Genomic DNA, 24,420 nt, shown 5'->3' with positions numbered 1-24,420 from the left:
TCACTGCTCCAAAGTGTGTCCAGGTCATGAAAGCTCTGTGAAACATGCTGGAAAGTAATCTGTGCGTTCGGGAATCCTGCCTGCTCCGAGTTTGTGCTTGCGATTGTCGGTGCCTGACTTAACCTGACATGACTGATGGTATCAGCGTGTCGGCAGTCTGCAGAGACGACGCTGTTCAACAGAAAGGGGACTGGTTTGATAACCTCACATGTGGTTTCCTCTCCAGTTTATTGTTGAGGGAGAGCGGTAGCAGCGATAGCCTGGGGTTTGAGAGAGTGGAGGGTTTATTATCAAGCTCTCTCACTTTTTTTTTTCATCCCTATTATCAGACGTCTGCCTCTTACGTATGCAGTGAGACAGCTGGCGTAATCTGGCCTCCTGAATTCATCAGGTGTGAAGTCATGTCCACATCGGTCGCACTTTCTAAAAGGGGGATTGTTTCAGCCATGTGCTCACGGCTTGTCGCTGATCCACAAACCCTCGAACAAATTCCCCGCATTTTCCAAATGATGTTCCAAAATGTTCCCCCGCTGTTCCCCACCCCCACTCAATCTTATTCTTTTCCTGTGTGCATGTGTGTGTTTTTATAGACAAGAGGTCACAAGTAGTCAACTCTCCTTTCTTTCTCTCCCTCCCCCTGGCTGCTCCGGTGATCTACGGCCCATCCTGTTGTTTGCAGACTTACTGTAGCTCAGCCTCTCTATTTGCTCCTCTCTTCAAACTCAGCTGCTGATTTGTGGAGAAAGATTGCTTTTTGTTTTCAAAGACTCTTCAGGGGAGGAAGCGGTTGGTCCATGTTTTGGCTCTCAGAGATACAAAGTAGGGGAAAGAGGAAGCCGGGCCAGTGCTGGAAGGACCCCTGCTTGGATTCTTGTAGCACCACATCAGAGAGATGGGACTTACTCTGAGACTTTTATAGAGAAATTTGGTTGAAGAGAGAAACGGAGAGAGGAGGATCGGTGCCTTCACAGCTTTCATGGTAATGAGCACTGCGTGAACTTGTTAACCGGGCCTTTTCTCTTTGACCTTAATTTAAACCGAGGATTAGCCATCTCATCAGAGTTTTTGGTGAAAAGCCAAGGCTTGTTTTGCCTCGAGCTAACTCAAAAGAAGGATTGGGAAGGAAATCAGCTACTCAATCCCTCTGAGAAAGCTTTTTGCATATTTCTTTTGGCAAGGAACTTGAAGCGATTAAAAAGCTAATTTATTTGGACCGACTTCAAGAAAAGAAGACGCACCAAATTTACATTTTTTTGCTGTAATGGATTTGGATGAGTTCTATAGCTCATGTTGAGGAGCATGCTTTTTATCTACCTGGATTCAGCTCTTCAAAGGATCTTACAATTTATTGGTAATTTCTGCCATCTCTAACGATGGAGCTCCGTCAGAGAGTCAAGCTGAGTGAGCCTGGACAGAACATGAGCCTTTTTCAAGGCGAGACATGCAGCAGCAAGATGTGGGACAAAAAAAAGTCAAACGCCTCACACCAGGTGGGAAAAGCGTGGGTTTATTTGCTCAGAGGATCCGGTACTTGTTCCGGTTCAAGCATTCTACCCTGGCGACAGTGTGTTTCCGTGGTAACAGGGATGTTATTGGCTGGGGCTCTGGCTCTGTCTCAGGCCTGGTGTGTCAACGCCATACACGAGAATCTGCTCTGGTTCTCTCAGCTCACGGTAGGAGATGTGATAGTGTTTTAATATAAAGCTTTAATTAAACAAACACACTGCTGACAAGCTCTCACTCACACTAGCAGCATGTGGCACCAGTTTCATGAGGATCAATCGGTGCAAATAAAGTGTCTAACCCCCCCAGCTGTCCAATTTCTGCTCACAGTAGGAGTTAGTTAAGTAACTATATATAAACGTGTGCATCCTTTTTGCTGCCAGTCTGAGACATCCTCTGAAATTATAAGTGTATTTTTTAAAGCACCCTGCTGTGCCTTAGGTTGGATCTGAGTAGACACCATTTTAAAGGCTTTTCACAGGTTTATATGTTAGTGTTATTTTTTAAAAAAGATCTAAAGAGGGCTTAGTAAAGGTGTTATGAAGATTACACATTGATGCTCACATCAGGCACCAGTCGTTGAAACAGCTCTGAGAATTACAGTCCTGTTTCATATAACACAGCCAGATTTATGGTGCAGTTTCACAGAGCTTTGGGAAAACGGTGTCTGGTGCCTACTGTGACTCATTATCTGGGTTTTTGGTTTGCCCAGCACTTACTGGGTTGGTTGTTCAGCCCTCAGCATGTTTTCTACCACATCTGTGCCCATTAGCAGGACACTATATCCCAAACTTTTAGAGCCTGAGCAACAAAATCCATTCATTTGGCCATGTAAGTTGAGATATCACCGCTACAGTAAGGTCTGATCAAGTATTACAGTGCTGAGAAAAAATATATGCCCCTTTCTTTTTGCATATTTGTCGCACTTAAATGTTTCAGATCATCAAACTTTTTTTGAGTAAATACAAAATGCAGTTGTTAAATTATGATTTCATTTACTCAGAGAAAAAACATCCAAACCTATCTTGATCTATGTGAAAAAGTAATTTTCCCCTCAACATGATAACTGGTTATTCTACCCTTGGCAGCAACAACTGCAAGCAAGCCTTTGCAGTTGCTGGCAAAGGGTCAGCCACGTCACTGTGGAGGAATTTTGGCCCACTCTTTGCAGAATTGACCCTTCTGGAAGCCCCTTCCTAAAACAGCCCTATCCAGTCCTACGTTAGCAATCGTAATTATGCACAGGAGTCCTGTCAGGCTATCAGCAGTACGCTGAAGTGGTGAGCTTAACCAGACCTGCAAATCTGACAGCTGATACTCCAAATGTTTAGGGTAGGCCATTTAAGTTTTGCTTTATCAAAGCCAAAAACCAAGAGGGGAAATGATGGATATGAATAAAATAGAGTGGAAGACTGCATTAACAACAGCAGCAATTTAGTTTCATTAGCAAAGGGCTAACGTTGACACACATGTAATAAAAGCTAACTGATCTTTGGCTTTAAATGTCATCATATATAGAGAACAGTAGAAGAGAAGTTTGTCCTGGTGGGTCACATCTTTCTGTTCTGACCCAAGTCCAAGACCATAGAAACCGAGCCTGACAATAAACCAGAGTTGTTGTTTCCCAACAAGGTGTTGGGGATCGGCTGATACCGAGTACTGATCCGATACGGGTGTAAACTTTCTGACTGTGCAGACTAGCAAATTATATTAGACCTATAGTTGACAGAGCATGGCTAAACAAATAGAATGATAATGTACAGCATCTCTGTGACCCTGAAGTTGTTTTTCCTGCTGATTATTGAGTTTTACGGCTCAATATGAAAATAATAATACAAGGGGCTCTCTCTCTCTCCATTATGTTCTATTTGGGCAGCATGACGTGATCATGGAACAGCCTGACCCTCACAGAGGGTAAACCATATGACAGTTAGCATTCAAGCTAGTGGTAATAAATGAAAGAAATTGGATTAAAATTGATAAAAATATGGTTAATATTTGGTTTACAGGCATGGATTTAATTATTAAAGTCCTGAAAAGTCAAATGAGTTCTAGGCTTGCTGAAAATGCTTCTGCAAGGGATTAAAAGGCATTAATAGTAGGGCTGGGATGATTCACTTTTCTCCCGATTCGATTTTTTTCGATTTTTTAGGTGCTGATTCGATTTAAATTGTGATTCTACGATATTGCCGATTTTTGCAATCTTTAGTTAGCTTTTAAAACACCAGTGAAAAAGATGAATGATAATGATGCCTACAGAATATATCAGGAAAAATACACATCACATGTGTATAACGATACATCACAAAATATGTCTAACTAGAGAATACAAAATAGTTATAAAATGGTCAAGTGCAGGATTTCTCAGTTTATTCACAACAATTTAGTATCAATTTCACAGAATTTGGCACACACTTAGCTAAATACTGAATATGAAGTGCATAAAGTCTATACATGTGTGTAGTATATATATATGTATAACTTATGTAATTTTAAGTTAATATCGAATTTAACAATGTAGAATTAAGCTATTTAAAAAATATATAGTCCTGCATCATCTCGCATTTTACCTATCTTTGTTTCATCTGAAGATGAGGATTTTCCCCATTTGTTGCACTGAATTAAAATGCTGCCTGGTTTTTTTTTTAAGAAAAGGGAAATAAATTATTATAGAGTGAATGTACTCCAATCTTTTATATTTCATATTTTTATCAGTTTTTTTATGTCATCACATAATGTGTTTGCGGAGGGAGATTATGGGAGACGAGCTGATCATCACGTCCAGCTTTAAGACTGATGGACTGTTTTGCGGAGGGCATGACGTGACAGGCCAGTATTTCTTTCTTGTGTTACCGAAGCTGTCATTCTTAACAACACTACACGGGACAGGTCCTTACAAATAATACGACTGTGATTATGGTTGCATGAGTAGAGACCAGCGGTAGCTTCAATGGGCTTGTTTGCTGACGTTAGCCGTTAGATGTAGCGCTAACGCGATGATGCCTAACTACTAGATTCGTTGTGTTGTCTCAGTATTTTACTCTGGCGTGGCATATCTTGCAAACGACTGTCTAACTCCTGTCTAAGTTTGTGCTGTCTTTAATGTTTTGGAAGCCAAAATAAGTCCACACATCCACTATGAATGCGGCAGAAGTCCCTCTGCTGGGTAGGTACAAGCAACCGGCTCACGCAGACCGGAAGTCTCGTGTGATCTCGTTGTCTCAAGAGAGAAGAGGCAAGAGTCAACTGCCAGCTAGTGATGCCTGCCGCCAACTAGCGGTCAGGGGGTGAAATTACACCACAAACTACCGCACCAACAAAGTGAATAATTAGCTAATTAATTAAATATCGATACTGCATTTTAAAATATCGATACAATATCACGCCAGGAAGTATCGCGATATTTCAGTGTATCGATTTTTTGTCCCACCCCTAATTAATAGTGTCAATGACGGCACAACGGCTAGCGTCAAGAGGAAAAACAAGTAAGAGGCAACGATTTAAGGTTCAAAAGTTATTTAACTTTTCTTAAACTGTGTCACTCCTTGTCATGTACGACAGCGCTGGTCTGGGAGGAACTTAAACAATCACATTCAGAGAAAAATGGTCACGCAGACACCATTCTTTGCTGCTGCAGTGGGTCCTTTGCTTCTTCTTAGATGCTCTAAAAACAGTGGCTCGTGCATGCTGTATTTTTGCAGCAAAGAAGAATTGATTTCCGGTTTATAGTGCTAACATTTAGCATGGCTAAACAAAGCTAAATATAAGGCTTAACCAAACAGTATTGGATCGGTGCATAAACTTGTGTACTCGCCACTACCAATACCTGCATTTAGAGCAGTATCAGATGTATTTCTAATACTGGTACCGGAATCAGAACCACTCTACTTTTTTATCTGGATGTAAATTGTTTAAAAAGCATAATGTAAAGTGCTGTTAGCTGCTTCTAGCACATCAGCTACTATCATATGACAGCCAATTAAAATCCTCCTGAGAAAACACCAACAAACCATTATACAAAAACAGTGTGTTCTCATCAGACACCGTGGTGAAACTCAGAATTTCATATGAAACTAGAGTCTTACCATCCAATCCCAAGCCTATGTACTTAACAGTTTTAAACTGTTAGCTTAAAAGTGTAAACTCCAACCATGGTGGTTTATTTGGAGAGAAAAACGTCACTGTGGATAGTTCTGTTCTGTTCTCTAGTTGATGGGTCTTCAGCTGAAGTTTGGCTCACAGCTGCTTCATGCTTACGTTGACTTACATCCTCCAGGACTCAGCCTCATTAGATCCATCATCGATAACTAAACTGAAATCCGCTGGCTGGGAAATTTGATGATTAGAAGAATGGTCAATATATAAATTTAAAAAATCTAGTGTTTGGATAATTTATTTCAGTATCTTTATATATTGAAGATCTTATTAAAGAGGTTGCATCATTTTTTAAATTTAAATGTAATTTATTTATGTTGCAATACGTTCTTTTTTATATAAATGTCAAGCAAAACAAAATAGCCTTAGAGCCTGAGCTGTTGATGGAGACAAGTGTGTACAAGTGAAGTTTTCATGTTCCCAGAGAGGAAAAATAAGTTCTGTGTTGTGTTTTCTTCATTTACTGTACTGTAAACCATGAAATACCATACTGACCTGTTACACCCCTAGTGTATTTTTGTCTTATATAATCATAATTTGGACATTCACAAGCAGATGGAAATGTGCCAAAAAAAAAAACAAACTCTTCCAGAGTTAGGCGATGTCTTGTAAAGAATAATCACAACAGTGTTAGTAATGTATTCAGCCAGTATTTTGGAGCTACACCGGATTTTCTGACGTCACTGAACTTAAAAACTGTACATTGTCTCATCCCAGTAGGTGCAACAAAATTAATTAGAGAGTCAGGCAAATGTCAGCGGAGCTCATTTTGTACATGGCATTTTTGTCCCGGGAAGAACTCATATTAAACAAATTAAGTGAATACCGCAGTGGTTATACTTTGGCTGTGGAGGGTCCTGAGGGTGAAAAACTCAATCTCTTTCCATTTAATTTGTTTTCAGTACTGTCACTGTGCTCACAGTCACACTGTTAGCTAAGAGGCTTTTTATTCTGTACTGCTTTTGTGTGTGTTTTGGGAGTCTCGGCCACTCCTCTGCAGTGTATAACTACAGAAGTGTGTGTGTATTTGATATGTTTCTCACTGTATTATAAACATGGATAGTTTGAACAAGTTTAAGACTCTGGCTAAAAAGGAGGAATACCTGCTTTGTTCTGTGAAGCGAGGATAACTGTGTTGTCACTGATTTTGGTTACCATGTCTTAGGTATTTTTCATCTTCCCTGAAGGGTAAAGAACCACAGCTCATTCAGACTAGTTATCTGCTGAAGTATTTCTCACTGAATTCAGTGGTGTTGAGGCTGTGGCAGGTCGCTCAATAACCAAGGTCACTCTGGGCAGAAAATGTAGCTATACTTTCCAAAAAACACCATTACCTCCCTGCATTTCTCCCGGCCTTTAATGAAATCTTCATCAGCAGTGAGTTTCTCAAAGTCACCTAGAAAACACAACTTCCATTTGAAAAAGTTTCCATTCTGTTACCACTGTATGAGAGAGATATGAAACCTTTAGAGCATGCAGGATAATGGTGAATTCAGCCACACAAAGCATTAATAACAGTGTATGAAGGCTAACATTTAAGGGTCATTTTGATCTCTGATGATGATTGCATATGGGTAAAAAGAGCTGTTTACATCCACATTGCTTTTGTTACCATGGTTGAATAAAATGATTCTAAATAGAAAAAAATAAAAAGACAGTATTGTTTGTTGTTATGATTTCAATGAAACATTGCAGACAAACTCCAACACATTGTCAAAAATGTACATAAACATTGTCTACATTTAGTTACTGATATGTTGCCAGTGATTTTGTGCATGTTAGACAGTGCTTTCTATCAGCTAAACTACATATTAGCCAATTGCAGATACATATGCTGATGGTTTTTTATCACTCATTTTGATGTAAAACTGAAAATGCTGACATTTTCAAAACAGAACAAAGTTTGTTTCCGCCTGTTATGAACATCCTCTCTATATCAGCCTTTAGGTGTAGATGACAGCATTAAAGTAATAATACTACAAAACAGATCAACATACTGACATCTGTTCATACCCTGGTATTTACTAATGTGTCTATGTCTGTCATAAGGGCTGATATCACAGATGTTGATCTGATGCATTGGTCAATCTTTAGTAAAGGATATGACTGAAGATGTTATTTATTCACTTTTCAAATGTTCAGTACTTTTCAGTACGATCAGTGATTTAAAGGCAAATGTTGAATTTCTGCTCTGTAATATCAATCTTGCTAATACAATTGGCGTCTATCGCTGAGAGTTTTGCATCACTTTTGGTTCATTGTCGTGTTTCTTGTAGCGTTGATTGAGCTAAAGATATATTATTAACTCTGTTCTACTTTTTATCACTGCTGTTTTATAGCTCTGGTGCATTTAGATGTAATATAGTTAATAGATAATTTTCAGAACTGTTCAGCCTTATTTTAATCTACCAACTTTTGTGTTTGTCATAATATAGGACGATTTATTGCTTGTTTGTTGAGAAATTCTTAAGAGGAGGAACTCAAAAAAAAATTACATATTAAATCACAGTCACAATACTGGTGAAAATAAATCACAATTAGATTGTTTTTTCCTCCAGATTGTTTAGCCCTTTTTAGATTAGATATGGTTAAATAATTTATAGATAATCTGAAATGCCAGCTCCTATGCTGATCAAATGCTGACCTCAAACTGTAACACAGCCGCTCACCTTTAACCGGGTTTGTAAAGACTGGCTGTAGCTCCTGCTAATTAGCCTTCTGGCTCTGCTGTCCAGATGTAAACAATCACAGTGAATGAAATACAGCATCTCATAGCAGCTGAACATCTGGTAGAGATTTAACCAATATAGTAGCAATACAGTTAAGTAAAGTCACCAGTAGCACCACAGTTAACACAGGCAGGTGTATGTTAACCTGCAAGCAGGATCAAGGGTGGGAGGTGTTAGCACTGCTAATGTTAGCCACTCTCAGCAAACCAATATGGCATTGTTTACCAGCTTGCAATTGAGAATTAAGCACATATTATACTCTGTTCTTTCAATTTCTGGCAAGTTCATTTGAATTTAAATTCTGTTAAACCAACGAGAAAACTAGTCAGTCAGTCTTTGTACAAACACGATACCAAGTTCAAACTCCATCATTAGATATGACAAAAATATTAACATTTTCTTTTCACTAAGATCTAGTAATATCAGTTCCTTTATTATCAAAGACAATGCCTTTTGTGCAGTCTTTTTTTATAATACTTCTAATAGCATGGCATCAAACATCATTTAAATTTGTTTATGTCTTTAGAGACACGCTGAAGGATTTGGAAGGTTTTTTTGATGGTAGATAATTAGATTATAGAACAATTTAAGTGCTATTTTATGTCCCATTGTGGATTTATGCCTTTCCAGTGTTACATCTTAGGTTGTTTAATGAATTGAGTATGGGAATCTATCTGTTTTCATGAGCAATTAACTAGTTTCATAAATCATAACTGAAAAATGGCTTTGTAAACATAAATATGTTTGAGGAATGTTGTCTGGTAACTGAATGGACAACAATATTAAGATACATGTATGTTTGTCCCTAAAGTCAACGAGAATTTCTTATTAGTCACAGCTCACCTTTTACAAACCTGTTTGAAAAGTAATGATGATAGAAAGATGATTGACTTAATATCCTGCAGCTGGTTGTTTACTGTTTGTCACTTTCTGTTTTTACCCTCCAGTGAAACACTAATCTCCAGAGACGCACAAACAGACCCTATTTACCTGTCTTTTTTGTTGTTGTTGTTGGGGATTACGAGTGTATTAGCAGCTTTGCCTCTATCCTCCCCCATTTCTGTCATGTCTTGCCAAGGTTGGGATATCTGCTTTCCATATTACAGAGAACTGAAGTGCTTGGTTTCATAAAACCAAAATTCCCTTTTTTTTTCTTTCAGGAAGTAGAGCGGGAGATCTCCTTCAGGACAGAATGTGGACTGTACTACTCCTACTACAAGCAAATGTTGCAGGCCCCATCAATACAGGAGGGTAAGCTTTATACTCGTGGGGAATTGTCCTAACAATTGCATTGTCCTTTTATTGAATTATCCAAATATAGGCCTGTCTGTCTGTGCCACTCTTGATTCTATTTATCTAATGGACTGTTGGCTTAATTCATTATCTAAACTCAGATAACAATGCATGACAGGCCTGTCAGGCTTTAGATCTCTACACAAGCTAAAGCACTGTACACAGGGCTCAAGTTTGACAATGTGGATCTATGAGTCATTCTGAGTGTTTACAAAAAACCTCAACAGGAAAATAAGTAAAAAAAAAAAATATTTAGCAGTCAGTAAAGATCTAATGAATCTGGAAATAAGGTAAGTGAGGCTAAATATCTAAATACTTTAAAACAAGAAACTTTCATCACCACCCACACACAGATGCACACCATGTGGTTATAAAAAGGAATAGGAAGACCTTAAAATGCACATGAACCCACAAGTTCTGTCTATTGAAAACATTAGTTGAACACCATCATTAGGTAGAACCTGGTAATACTGGGTTGGACCTCCCTTTGCCATCAGAGCTGCCTAAATTTTGGTGCATAGATTCAACAAGGATATGGAAACGTCATGGAGATTTTGGTCTACAGTCCCCTCCAAAAGTTGTTGGAACAGTTGGCCCGATTCTTTATTTTTGCTGTAGACTAAAAACATTTGGGTTTGACACAAAAGATGAATATGAGACAAGAGATTAACATTTCAGCTTTTATTTCCAGGTATTTACATCTGGATCTGATAAACAACTGAGGAGATTGCTTTATTTGTAACGGAACACCAAATTTTTAGGTGAGCAAATAATGATATCTTCAAAGTTGTGCATCAGATCAAGACATAAACACCTGGAATTAAAAGTTGAAATGTTGATCTGTTGTCTTATATTCATCTTTTGATGTCAAACCAAAATGTTTTTAGTCTATGGCGAAAATAAAGGAATTGGGCCCACCATTCCAATACTTTTGGAGGGGACTGTATATTGATATGATTTTCCAATCTTAGGTCGTCCAATTTTGTTGAACTTGTGCAAATAACAGCGTTTGTTTTCTGTTGTCTTGACTCACAGGAGTGGTAGCCAGTGGGGTTTTCTGCTGTTGTAGTCTACCTTCTTCAAACTGATCAAAAACTGTTGGAACTGAACCTGAATTGGCCCTCTCTTTCTTTCTGTGGTTTTGATAAAACAATGATATTCTGGTTTCACTTCACTATAAGCCCACTTGTATTTGTAAGAATGTTTCTTTTTTCTTTCTTTTAAATCTGCATAAATGTAGGAGCTGCTGTGACTGCAATGAACTGACAAGTGGGGATTAAACAGTGTGACTCACTCTTTAAGCAGCTGCTTAAAGCCTTCATTATCAGCTATGCTGTATGGCTCAAGTCTTTACAAATTAAGTTCTGCTTGTGATCTTCTGATCCCTTTTAGAAGTTGAGGGAAACTTGAAGTTAACGTCATTAAGTGCTGAATAGGAGACACAATCTAGCGTTGTGGAGTGAGCCTAGCTGTTGTTGCTAACTGCGCACTAGCATGTTGTCTTGTCATGTGCAGGTGAGGACAGGTGTTGCTGCAGTATTTTACCTTGTTTTTTACACCGCTTGCATATTGCATAATTCAAGTCCAGTTCCTGACTTTCTGATGTTTTAAAAAAATAGAAATAATCCACCATCTTTGCTTTCTGTCTTGTTCGAATTCATTAGACTAGGCTCTGGCCGATTTGGATATTTGGGGTGCATGCTGATTCTGATATTAGAGAAAAAAACAATTGGATAATAGATGTATCAGCTGATTCGATTTTACTCTTTGAAATTAATCAATAACTAAATCAAGTAGCTTGACTGTCAGAAAGCCGAAAATTGTTTAGTTTGCCTTATATTGAGGTGGTAGTGGGTGTTAATGTAAGCAGTCTGATATTTTTCCAACCCCACTCACATGCACCAGAGGGTCAAAATATTAGGAACACTTTTTACAATAATGGCAACACTCCCTATAACTTCAGTAATAAACTCTTGTCACTGCTTGCTTATGCCACGACTCCTCCGCGCCTGAAAGTACTGCCCCTGGTCACTGATTGGTCCTGTCACTTTCAAACCGGGACCACACTGTTCAGATGGAAGCTTTGCAAGATGGATTCACAAGTGAGAAACATTGAAATGGGTGAATCCATCTGCTTTGCAAGGTTAGCGACATTGCAGTCGACCTCCAAAAGATCAGATACGTATTTAATTTGGAACCCTGTATGGAAATGGCATGAATCTGATTTGAAAAGTCACTTTCAATGTGGATTGTGCTGTTCACGCTATCAGAAATCAGATAGGAGTCACATGTGAGCAGAAAATCAGATTCAGGTCACTTTTAACTTCAGTTGTAGCCATTGTAGCTGTGACATGAAAGGAGTAAAAACGGCCTCTATTTGAAAAATAATAAAACACAGACATCATTTCTGAGGAAAACTAAGGCTTATCCTCTGCAGTTTATTTGTGAAAATATGCGTTTACATTGGCATCTATCGGCCAAGTTTTTGCTGATGAATGATTTTTTTTTTTTTTTTTTTTTTTTAACAGCCTACAATTGCCGAATTAAATTGGCTAGCTGAAAAATCAGGTGGGCCTTACAATAGACTATCTCATCCACATTAGCGGCATTTAGTTTTGATCCAAGTATGCGCTGCATTAGCAGTTTAGTGTGCGATGCCACTTGGTGGTTTTTTTGTTAACTGCACCTTCTGGGATGTATATTCCAAAATTACCACCACAGCATTTTCAATGATTGTGTAACATCTGTGTCAATAAATGTGCCAGCTTTGATTGTTTTAGCACAGGCCTAGATCACTGATGGAAAAAGTCAAATCCAAAAACTCTGCTATACCAAAGTATGTTCAAAAGTACACTTTTTTTTTTTTTTTTTTAATCACAAAATGTTTTGGTCAAAACATTTGCCACCCTGTGGGATAGCTCTCTATTGTTATATTGCCAAAAAGAAAATATGCCCATCTCTGGTGCTTAGCGTTGGTTAATTCTGGACCTTGATTCTTATTAAAACTGATGAAATCTGTCGCAGACATTTGCAGCCAAAAATAATGACAAATGTCTTGTTTAAACTGTTGGCAGGCATGAAGGATCTATTAACTCTAAAATGACTAATTTCTAGAGGTTTGGTCATAATTATCATTGTATCTGCACTGAACAAGGAGTGAAAGTTTCAGAGAAAGATAAGCTCAGGTAACAGACAGTAACAGCTGCACAATGACAGATATTTGGGGGTTTTGTTGTGTTGTGAAACATCTGAAACACATTCTTTACATTTCTATCAGCCAAACTTGATAAATTAGGTATTTCAAGGATTGAGTCACCAGATGGCTGTCTCATCCCACTCTCACAAGGAAAGAAAAAGCTTTCCTATCCATTTTCCAAGCAGACCCAACAAATCACTGCAGTTTTATGACGCACAGTCTGGTCTGAGGGAAATTAGTCTAATTATTTTGTCCCCATTATCATGTAAAATTCCTAGTTGGAAACAGGCCTAATTTTCCACCGAGGAAAATAATTTCGCTGAAGGCTAATCGGTTGAGGAATTGGCTGACCTCCATTTCTGTCTCATTCTGAGTTTACTTCTTTTTTTTCTGTCACAGCAGAATGGCTTGATGCACAGAAGCCACAGTAGTTTAACTTTTAACTGAGGAGAAAATAAAGGGGCTAAGAGAAGGATTTAGAGAAGGCAAAATGGAAGAAATTGGAAAATGAAAGATTGATGTTGGAATGAAAACATAGCAATTTGGGAGAAATTAGCCAAGCATTGGTAAAAAAGGATGGATGACAAAAAGCAGCAGAGGCATTTCATTTATATTAAATTTACATTTATTTGCCCAAAAAGTCCCACTGAGATTTAAATATTGTTTGGAGTAAACATCTGGACAGGGTAGCAACCATACAAACACATTAAAAACAATCACAAATTGCACAATAAAGCTAAGATGTAATCTCTGCTCAAAAAAGAAGAAGTGCAATTTTAAATGCACAATCTAATGCCATTTTAATCTGGAGAGTCAAGTGAATGAGGAAAGGAATATTTATTGACAAATCATTTAATGAAATGCTTATTTGGCTCGACAGAAGATCTTTGGCATTTGGACTTTATGGCAGCAGGATGAGTCCAGACAATGGTGATTGTTGTCGATTATGAGCCAGACTGATTGATGATGACTCTGTGAAGACTTGGCAGTGATGAAGAAGTCAAGGGGTGTGCGTAACAGCAGCTTGAAGAAACTAAAGGTAGAAGAGAGGCAGATTTTAAAAGTAATGTGATTGGCTACCGATGAAGGTGAGAAAGCCTGCTATTGGGTAGTTTAGACCAGCTGATGAGAAAGCTCATTTATCAGTTGCAGACAACAGAAAGGGCGAGTCAGCATGCAATGAGAAGAATGAACAGGAAATGATCGAGAAGAGTGAATGCAAAATAAACTCCTCCTGAATGAACTTCTGCAAGAATTTCATTTAGATATATCCTCAGTTTTTTCCTTTTTTTTATCTGAGTACAAAACAATGAAAGGAGGGAAATGTAACGGATCTAAATAAGTGATGGTAAGTTGGACTCAATATCTGGGTCCCTAGATTATGTTCATAGTGAGGCCAAGTTTGAACTTGATCATATGTTATTATTCATGACTGTACAATGAGAAATAAAGGCTAATCACAGCAAGATCTGCTTGTCAGATGATTTTATGGCATGTTTGATATTTTGGCTGTATGACTGCATGTGTTCAGACCTTAATTCCTTTAATCTCACTTATCTCACTTTTCAGGCCTCCAACCTAACAGTTGAATCTTTTTCTGTATTACATTTTCAGTCCTCAGGTCACAGAAGTTTCACTTCTTGGCAGTATCACAAACCTCTAGATAAACAGTAGGCAGGATATTTAAATGCCAACACATAGATCATTGCTTTATCACTCTAAACTGTGATTGGCCTGATATGGAGGCTTCTTGAATAACATATGGACCTGATGATTTCTGCAACAGGATCCGTGCTGGGCTTTTTCCACCAGACTGATAAATGAGGGCCAGCCAGAGCAGAACTGTGATCTGATTGCAGGCCACTAGCATGCAGCCCTGTAAGGCTCAGCTCAGAGGAAAAGAGAAAGTGACAGGCCTGAGGGCAGACTTTTGTAATGTTGAAGCTGGGGTTTGATACGTTAGGCAAGGCCAGGAATGGTGGTAGTGGTTTAACATAGCATGTATTAGAGGGACAAACATGAGTAAGAGGAATCACAGTAAAGAACGAGGAAGTAAAGGGACTGACTAAAGCAAACATGACAGTTTAAAAACGAATAATAATGGGTGAATGAAGCAGCATGGGTCATATGTGTGGGTGGTAATGTGTATGTTGTTTATGGAAACATCTCTGTGTTTCATGGTCTTGCCTGGCTCAAATACACAGCGGAGATCAGGCTGACAAGCTGCAGCCTGCAGCAGGAAGTGGGCTCTGTGCTGCTGGTTTGGTGTCACACTTTGTTTCAGTCAAACCAGATCCTAGTGTCGTGCCATTGTTAGAGGATATTTCTGCCTTATTACTCTTTGGCTCCCATTTTTATTGTTTTAACCAGCATTTACATCTGTAACAACAGCACTGTGCCCCGCAGGCAATTACCGGGATAGAGGACTGCAGCAATTTTGCTGAAGATATGTCAGAGCAAGAAATGTGAGAAACACCATCGACAGACTCTCCTCTCTTTGCCTGCTGTGTTTTTACTCACTTTTGTTTTAAGACATGACATATTCTGGCAGGTTTTTGCTCTGCAGTGTGCAGCTTGGCCGATTTTAAATCCCCACTTCCAAGAAGTTGGCTTCTCCAGTTGTTTTTCATTAGCACCACTTACTTTTCCAGCCTTTTGTTTCGCTGTCCCTTCTTTTTTGAGATGTGTTGCTGCCATCAGTTTTAAAATGAGCTAATATTATTCATGAAATGGTACATGCAAGGCCTTCTGGGATTGCTCCAAGTGCTAAATGTCAAGGGCACTTTTAACAGCTTTTCTCCCTCATTTTGTCAAATGTCTTTTGGTTTACTGTTTGGTGAAAAAACTATATGGAGTTTCAATTTTCACAAGAAGTCCTCAATACAAAACAAGAAGTACAACCCCTGTTCCAAAAAAGATGAGGCGCTATGTTGAATATAGATAAACAGAATGCAATGACTTGCAAATCTCATAAACCCAGATTTTATTCACAATAGAACATAAACTAAATATCAGATGTTGAAACTGAGACATTAAAAGACATAAAAATGGGAATCAATGAACAAGAAGGCCTATAAATCAAGTGGTACTGAAAAAAAACTGGATGTCCAGTTTGCAACTAATTAACTTTATTGGCAGCAGGACAGTTACATAACTTTGTTTAAAAAGAGCATTTTAGAAAGGCAGTCTTTCAGAAGTGAAGATTGGCAGAGGTTCACCAATATGTGAAAAACTGGCTATAAAAATAACGGAATGTAAAATTGCAAAGACTTCACTGTCTCACCATCTACTGTACATAATATCATCGATAGATTCAGAGGATCTGGAGAAATCTCTGTGCACAAGGGACAAGACTGAAGGTCAGTACTGGATACTTGTGATCTTCAGGCTCTGAAAGGGTACTGCCTTAAAAACAGTTATCATTCTGGACTGGAAATCACTGCAAGGGCTCAGGAACACTTCCAGTAATCATTTACGGTCAACATAGTTCACCTTATGTTAAGTTTTATACTTATATATATTAAAAAAAAAAAAGTTTGTTGTCACCTGTGCTGCTAATTTGATATAGTTTTTTTTTAATACCATAAACACTAAAATGGTATCAAATAATAAATTATTGCATTTTGATCATTTGTAGCAAATGATCACAATGCCCTGATAATACTAATAACTGTGATATTTTAGATCACAATAATTGTGGCATGACATTTTAACATTGCATCTCTACTGCATCTTGCACATGTGAATTGCAAAATAAAATACTGTCACATCTATTTGGCTAATAAGGCCACCTATTATGAGCACTAGGATAAGGCTCTCGTATATATTCTTGCTTTCCCGTAGGAATGCAGTTAAGAACAGCCTTAACCTGACACACCAGACAGAGTGTTTCATAGCTGATGGATGGGCATATTTCACATTAATCTGGGAAAACTCCCATACAAAGCATTTGATAAGGGTGGGACTTTCCCAGAAATTATCTGAAGGTAATTGTTTGAACATTCTGCCTGTCACATTCATGACGTGTTAATCAGATTGAAGAGACCAAATGAGGTCTTAGGCATGTGCAGCTTCAGTGCTAACCTCAGCTATACAGGCTAGCACTGTGGTACTTGTGAACGTCAGAGTTTATAGGTGGCTTAAATTCAAGCCAAAGCTTAACAAGAGACGTGCATAAACATCTTTGCTAAGAGAAGCTTTCAATGTGGTTCTTTGCTCATGGTTTGAAAAAAAAATGTGATCCAGGTCTGATTTAACTGCCACTTTTCTGCAGATACATCCAAGCTAATAGCTACCAGGTTTCAGTTCAACTCAATGCCCCCCCCCATCTGCAAACACGACAGAAGAGAAAAAAAACACCTTTTCTGTTATGAAAAGCGATCGGTGTGGCTCTTTGCTCTTGTTCTGATAAAGAAATGTGGTCCAGCTCTGATAAAACTTCCACCATACTGCAGCCACATCTGAGCTGCTACACTGGTGGCAGCCATTGCAATCAGTTCACAGAACAACAAAACCCCCGTCCCTCTCGTTCTTTTCAAACAGTGATGATTGGTCATGTTATCAATTTGGCACAACAATGTTGATTGGAGCTTTTTAAGGTGGTTTTACCTGATAACAGACATGGAATCTGGCCAGTTGATCTGCTTTGCAAGGTTACGTCAGTGTGGCTCAATCAATCGATCAATCAATCAAGAACTTTATTTGTCCCTAATAGGGGCGATTCAGTGTGCAACAATATGGGGAGCATAAGAAACATAGCCACATAAAACACGTAAGAGTACATAAAAACATGTAACAGCACAATTTGACCCATTAAAGCACAAAGTAATGTAAAACAAGAGACAAATTTAAAATCCAACAAGAAAATTGATCATTTCATTTATCACACTGGCTGTCATAAAGTGCAAAAGTGCAAAGACTATCTCCTCCTACTGGAGTTAAGAAGAGAGATGGCAGTAGGAATGAAGGAGTGTTTGTATCTGTTGATTTTGATCGGTGGAAGTCTGAGAAGGGAACCTGATAGGAGGAGCTCAAATTGTTGATGTAATGGATGCGAGCAATGGGGGATCTGCCTGGAGCATTATGCCCGTGTATCTGTGATGGCAGATAGTTACACAATATATCACTCAGCCCTCCTTTCTACTACAAAAGAAATCTACAAATTAACTCAGTTGGTCAAAGTTTTAAATAAATGACAGCTTAAACAGCAAGTTCTCCAATAAATACACGTTGTTTGCCTTATTTGCTGTGTGAATCTCTCCTTTAAAGTTAGGGGTTCTTTTAAAATAATAATAATACTGCAGGAAACCCTGAAAAGTTTGAATGATCAGCTTATGGTGTTAAAGTATTTGGAGAAGAAGCAGCACAGCATTACTATGGTTTTATATTCAGTGTATGTGGTGTGTCTGAGGCTTTCGAGGCTGAACGCACTGATGGGTTCAGACGTTCATTGTGCTTTCAGCAATTAAAGAATTAGAATTAAGTAGAGCAGCCTGTGGTTTTAGTAGCTGACAGAATTTCAAACACTGACATTTTTCTTGAATAGCACTGCACTTTTTTCCCTACTTTAAGAAACATTCACATCCCTTTCTCTCAAGTTATCACAAAGCCTGTAATAATTGTTGTCAGTGGATGTCACAGTGAAGAAGTGGTGGTATTTTCAAAGTGCATGTCTGTGTGTGTCCCAGGCCTCTCGGATTTGATCCATGACAACTTGACAGAATCCAAGAGGACCATTAATCTCCTGCAGCGAATGAATATCTACCAGGAAGTCTTTCTCAGTGTTCTCTACAGATCGCTGCCCATACAGGTAACACATCACTCAGCTGTCTGCTGTTTACAAAAGCCCTCAAAACACTTAAGATTAGACAGCAGCTCTTTCAAAATGATTGACTGTCTAGGTGACTTTCCTTGTCATTTTTGTCCACCAAATGCCGTTGTTTTATTAAAAATGTAAACAAAAAAATCAAATATGTACCATAGTATTTTAATCCGGACATTTTTTTTAACCAGGGCCCTGTTACTGTTTTGAATTAAAGTCATGTTAAGAGAATGTCAGGCATTTGAGGAGCTGTGGCATTTTGCATTTAGTCCATTTAGCTGACATGGCTCGGCACACTTGCACTTGTCACACTGGAGGAAAAGGTTTCTGTATTGGCATATCAATTAACTGAGAAACAGCAACTTAGCTTCCTCAGCAATCTCACAGTGACAAGAACGCCAGCGAGTGAAATATCAGAGCAAACTTTGAAAATGCCACAGTGTTCCTGAGTGCTCCTGTCAGCCGCTGTCACTGTAGTCAACTCTGTGTGTTCATTTATAGCCCCTAATGAACTCTCTCTCTCTCTCTCTCTCTCTCTCTCTGTCTGCCTGCCCTGGATCAGTCGTATCTGGAGCCTGTATATTTCTACATTTATACAGTGTTCTCGCTTCAGGCCGTGTATGTGATCGCTCTGTACCTCACAGCATGGCTCCTGTCGGGCTCCTGGCTGGCGGGCACGCTCACCGGTGTCTGGTACATCCTCAACAGGTGGGTGAAAACTGCGGTAATGAGACGCTGAAAGGTGCGGACTGTTTGCCCCTTTTTAGACATTCATTCATTTCAAATGTTAAATTTGAGTCAACACAGGATAGGAGGAAAAATCCTTATTTTAGATGGCCTTCAGATTCATTGCTGTAAATTCACTGGCAACAAAAAATATTTTTAGACCAGCATGGAGACCAGCAGATGCAGTGTTTCCCACAGGACCGGAACCTATTTGTGGTGGTGGGTTGGGGGTGCACACAAAAAAAAAAAAAAAAAATTGGATTTGAATATAAAACTTTCATTTAATGTAAAATGTAAACAAACACCAAATAAACTTCACTTAAAGTAAATACATTAAAATGAAAAATACAATAGCTAAATCAAATAAGTAACAATTTTGTTCCTGCTGAGTTTGCACATTTTCTTGGGGCATCGGGCATTTTATTTTAAGGGGCTTCCTAAAAAAATATTCCAAAGTAGAGCCGAGTGATATGGCCTAAAATTGATATCCCGATATATTTTTACTATATCCTAATACAACATATGTATATATATATATATCGTGATATTTTGAAATGGCCTCTCAGCAGCTGTATTTAATACAGCCCCAAATGACACTAGTTTGGTGATTGTATTTTTAATAAAATTGTTTGCAGAAAGTAAAAATCAATATAAAGTCAAATTTAGCAGTTTTATTTTGAAAAGGACTTTACTCAGTCTTTTACTAATAAATCAAAAATACATAAATCTTGAAACACTCGGTCTTTTACAGTGTATGGAAAATCCTGAAATGTTTTCTGTGATTACTATTGTTGTTTATAAAAAGATAATTTCCCTCTGGCATGCAGCCAGAGGTCAAACCCTTTAGTCTAGTCCTCCATTCAGGCCAAAACCCTGCAGTCTAGTCCTCAATTCATGGTCACAGCTGTGATTATATTAGTCAGTTATCTGTGCTGATGAACACTGGACCAGTTTCTGAAAAGTTCATGACATGTGAGCGTCTTTAGACCTTATTCAATGAACCCTCCTGTGTGATCATGGGGGAAAAAGCTTGTCCGGAACCTTTTAACTACTTGTTGTCAGTGTTTTGAACTGTTAGGCTGAGATAAGTCTCCATTGTTGTGGAGAAGTGGATCACATTTTTCTGCTGCTGGGCCATCTTCTCTCTGACATGTATGACTCTAGCAGGGAGTTTTCAGCACAATGTTCGCACCCAGGCAAATCACATATTCTGAGTTAAGGATCTTTATGAGATTTTTTTAAATCCTGGCTTTTCAACAACACTGGGCTCATGTCTTTAGCGGCGTGTTCTGTTACTGCCGCTGTTATCTCGGAGTCATCTTGTGGCGTATTTTAACAAATACAGCGTGAGTTTGACCTCTTCCTTTTTAAAGTTGAACGACTGTTCAACGCTGCAGATCCAGCATTATTTCTTGTTGTCGGTCTTGAAAGCCATCTAACTCACCGCTAACCCACCGCTCTGCTCTGTTTACCTTCCTGTTCCTTGCTTCTCTCGCCGCCGATACAAACCCACATGTGCAGGAGTTTTCTGGATGGGTGGAGGAGAGACAGCTCTCTGCTGTGAGACATGCATTCAGGGACAATGGGAGAAGCGAAACTCCAGCGAGAAATGCACGCTGGCGGTTCAAAACTTCCACATAATTTATACTCGGATATTCGCGATACAGTCATTTTAACGAACGACACGCTACACAGAGGCAGAATCAGTTCGCTCACCCCACCACTTCTGCCTCCTCACAGAGCAGGGATTCAATGGCTAGAAATGAAAACAAAACTTAAGATTAAGTCCTTAAAAGAACTGATCCCTGTGCAACCTGACAGGTCTTGAGGAGTTTTGCACAGAAGAATGGAGTAAAATTGCAGTGTCCTGATGTGCAAGCCTGACTGAGGCCTATCCACACAGACTCAGTGCTGTGATTGCAGCCAAAGGGGAATCTACTAAATAATGACTTGAAGGGGCTGAATAAAATATGGAGCCACATATTTTACATTGTATATTTTTATTTAACTGAAATTACGTAGCAATCTGTTTTTGTTTCGACATTTAAGAAGGTCTACAAAAAATGGTGGTCAACAAAGAGGAATTATATTGACCATGATGGATTTATAAAGAAAAGGGTGAAATATTGAAGGGGGTGAATACTTTTTATAGGTATCATGAATATTACATGCATTGACCAACAGGTCATTGCTGAAGTCAAAGACAAAAAAATGAATATACATTTGACTTGTAAACACAGCATTTTTCCGTTTAAAAATAATTTATGGTGAAAATAGTTTGGTTGTTCTGGTCTGTAACTCACAAATGAGCCTAAAATATCAGAATGAAAAATAATTGTGATCAAATTGTGAAGATATTTTTTCCATATTGCCCACCTTTAATATTGCATAGTTTTGTAGTATCCTGCAGGTATTTTTATTTTTCTGTCTTTTTGTTTCCTCTTTGTAAGCTCAGGTTTGTTAAAAGTACAGATTGGTTGGCAGCTTGAATCTCTGCTGAGAACAGTCAGTGCCCCCTCTTCTACTGCATGAGTGTTTTTTTAATACAGCGTAGTGCTAATCAGCTCCTGGGGGAAGTAATCCAGTGTTAGCTCAGGTTGTAGTCACAGCAGAGTCCTTCAACTGTTCAAGCATGATAGTCTTGACCCCTACAGCAACACCTGCTCAAGTTGCAGCTCAGATGTGCCTTTGCAATAGTCCAAAGAGGCCTGAAACACAGTTAATATGAAGCAGTTTTTAGGAACAGAAACCTAATTCTAATATATTTAGGGATGAATGTTAGTGGATTTATCTGATCTCCAATACTGATATTAAACCCCTTAAAGCCTGTTGTATCATATTTGATACGTACTTTTAAGATACCAATCAATATGATCATAAATTACTAAAAAAAAAACAACTTCTGAATATAATCTGAAAAATGATAAAAATGCCCTCAAGTGGATTCTCAGTTACCAAAAACACCTAATGTATCAAATGAGATACAAAAAATATATATGTTAAATTTTTATGGAAATTTAGATTGTTTGAGATTTCAGTAGAAATTGAAATACACATTTCATTTCCAAAAAATCAGAATTTTCTGGCTATAATTTGTGTTTTCAGGCTTTAAGGGGTAAAATATTGTTCTGACTTACAATACAAAGTTTAAAGTTTGAGGATGAACAAGTTAACACATTTCATTGATGTAGGTCTGTTGGTCTAGCCTAAAACCCACAAATGTATCTGTCAATATTTACAGCTGATCTATGCAGGCTTAAAAGCCAAAATGTCAGGTGTAAATATCAGGAGAAATTTTCATACCTGCCTATATCCATATATTTTTGTCTTAGTTTCTGAAACCTTCCTTTCTTCTTCTTTTTCTAAGCACATCAGGCTGTGTTTTCCTCTCTGACCTAGTTGAAATCCCTGGTCACGTTGGACTATTTATAAGTAACAACCACTAACCAGCTTTTATTTAAAATATTTAAAATTCATTTAATATCGTTCTGTCTTGACTTTAAAGACAACAACAGTGTGATGACTTGATCCGTAATCCTCAAGGCTTTCTTTAAATCAACTGTAAAACAGAGGTCTCATGATTTTTTTTTATCTACAGTGAAAGTATAAATCATTTTGTGGAGCCTCTTGAGAAAGAAATTGTGTGAATGAGTCAGTTTCAATAGATTCTTCTTCTTTTATGTCAGGTGGGAGTATTTTCAAAGATGCATTTTTATTGAGGTTTCTTTTGCTCTGAGCGGTGTTCAAGAGGAGAGGAAAATAAATCGCCCTTAAAAGCCAGTTGCTTTAAACTTTGATTCATCGCAGCTGCTTACAGGATGGAAATCCAGCAAAGCACTTTACCTACAAAATCAATACGGTGTGAACTGAATATGAATCCAATCAGAAGCAAAGATTTCACTTTGATGTGATGTAGCTGCTGGGATGCTGCTGGATCGTGTGATTTAGTATACTTCATACCATTTGATATTAAGCAGATGAAAAAAGATGATGAAACCTGATTGACATTTTTGATGGTTTTGTTGTTAATAGTGTGACCAGTGTCATGTGGCTCATGTCATATTCTTTGAATTATTTGTAGCTCCGCTATTCTGTTTTGTAAGCTATGATAAACAGCCAATCACAACTCTGACCCTCGCTGTCTTAAGCCCCTCCTTCATTGGTATTGGATTAATCCTTATTCAATAAATTAAATGCTGAGTTCACCTAATGGAGCGACGACTGCAGGCAAGTTCAGGCTGAGTCCAGACTTGACAGGTATCATTATCCAATCACCTGACAAGCATCTTCCCAATTTAAGCTGGATTTCTCTGCCATTGCTAGCTCTGCTCTGAATCAGTGCTATGCTCTGGCTTTAAACACACTAAAGCCTCAGCATACACCTGTTGGCTCTGACAGAGTTTTATGATGCTATCACATCACACCTAAATTTCTGCATGTAAAATAAATTTGCAAGGTCAGATAAGGTCACCAGACATGACAGAGAAATAGATGTGGAGGGCCTTGCTGTAGCAATTTGCCCTGTTTCAGTTTTAGAATATTAAAGTGATATTTGAAGACACATCTAGCTCTAAGGGAAAATCTAAAAAAAGTAGAATATTTTTAAAAAGTTTTAAAACTTTATTGAATTATTCTTTCAGAACTGAGGCTGAACTGGACTTTCAGTGGTCAATATGACCCCTGTGGTTGTCTTGAGTGGGAGTTTTTGTCCTGTGCTCTTTTTTATTACTTTGTTTTATTTAAAGATATGCAGAAAGTAAAAAAAAGATTCAGGATCCTTCCAGCGTTTTCTCTGCTGTCCTCTTGAATCAATACAGAGGTGACGAGTCTTCGTGACCCCTGCAGACAGTCAAATGGAGGGTCCAGAGTTTTAAAACCTCTGAAAACTTAAGAAGAGCAGCCATGATCAAAAAGAAAGCTTAATATATTTCTTTAGAGTCACTGGGCTGGATCATTATGCTGTTGAGTGAGTCAGCTGTTGTGTTATTAATTTTTCT

At 38.3% G+C, this 24,420-nt stretch overlaps 1 protein-coding gene across 4 annotated transcripts in view; it reads left to right on the top strand.

Moving 5' to 3' along the window:
* Positions 1-24,420, top strand: part of dpy19l3 (dpy-19 like C-mannosyltransferase 3) — a 134,369-nt gene that overhangs the window by 21,553 nt on the left and 88,396 nt on the right. For 3 of the 4 annotated variants that reach the window (XM_041787083.1, XM_041787075.1, XM_041787101.1), the window contains exons 1-4: positions 869-1,673; positions 9,548-9,638; positions 18,564-18,685; positions 19,260-19,405. In XM_041787083.1, the coding sequence (XP_041643017.1) occupies positions 1,374-1,673; positions 9,548-9,638; positions 18,564-18,685; positions 19,260-19,405 (659 nt within the window). In that variant the 5' untranslated portion in view covers positions 869-1,373. Of the gene's footprint in view, positions 1-868; positions 1,674-9,547; positions 9,639-18,563; positions 18,686-19,259; positions 19,406-24,420 lie in introns of those variants that run through there. The other variant, XM_041787092.1, reaches the window with a different exon arrangement.

Source organism: Cheilinus undulatus, linkage group 1 (assembly GCF_018320785.1).
Source record: "Cheilinus undulatus linkage group 1, ASM1832078v1, whole genome shotgun sequence".
Taxonomy (NCBI): domain Eukaryota; kingdom Metazoa; phylum Chordata; class Actinopteri; order Labriformes; family Labridae; genus Cheilinus; species Cheilinus undulatus.
Note: the sequence above shows the minus strand (reverse complement) of the source record. Positions and strands in the feature narration are given on the sequence as shown.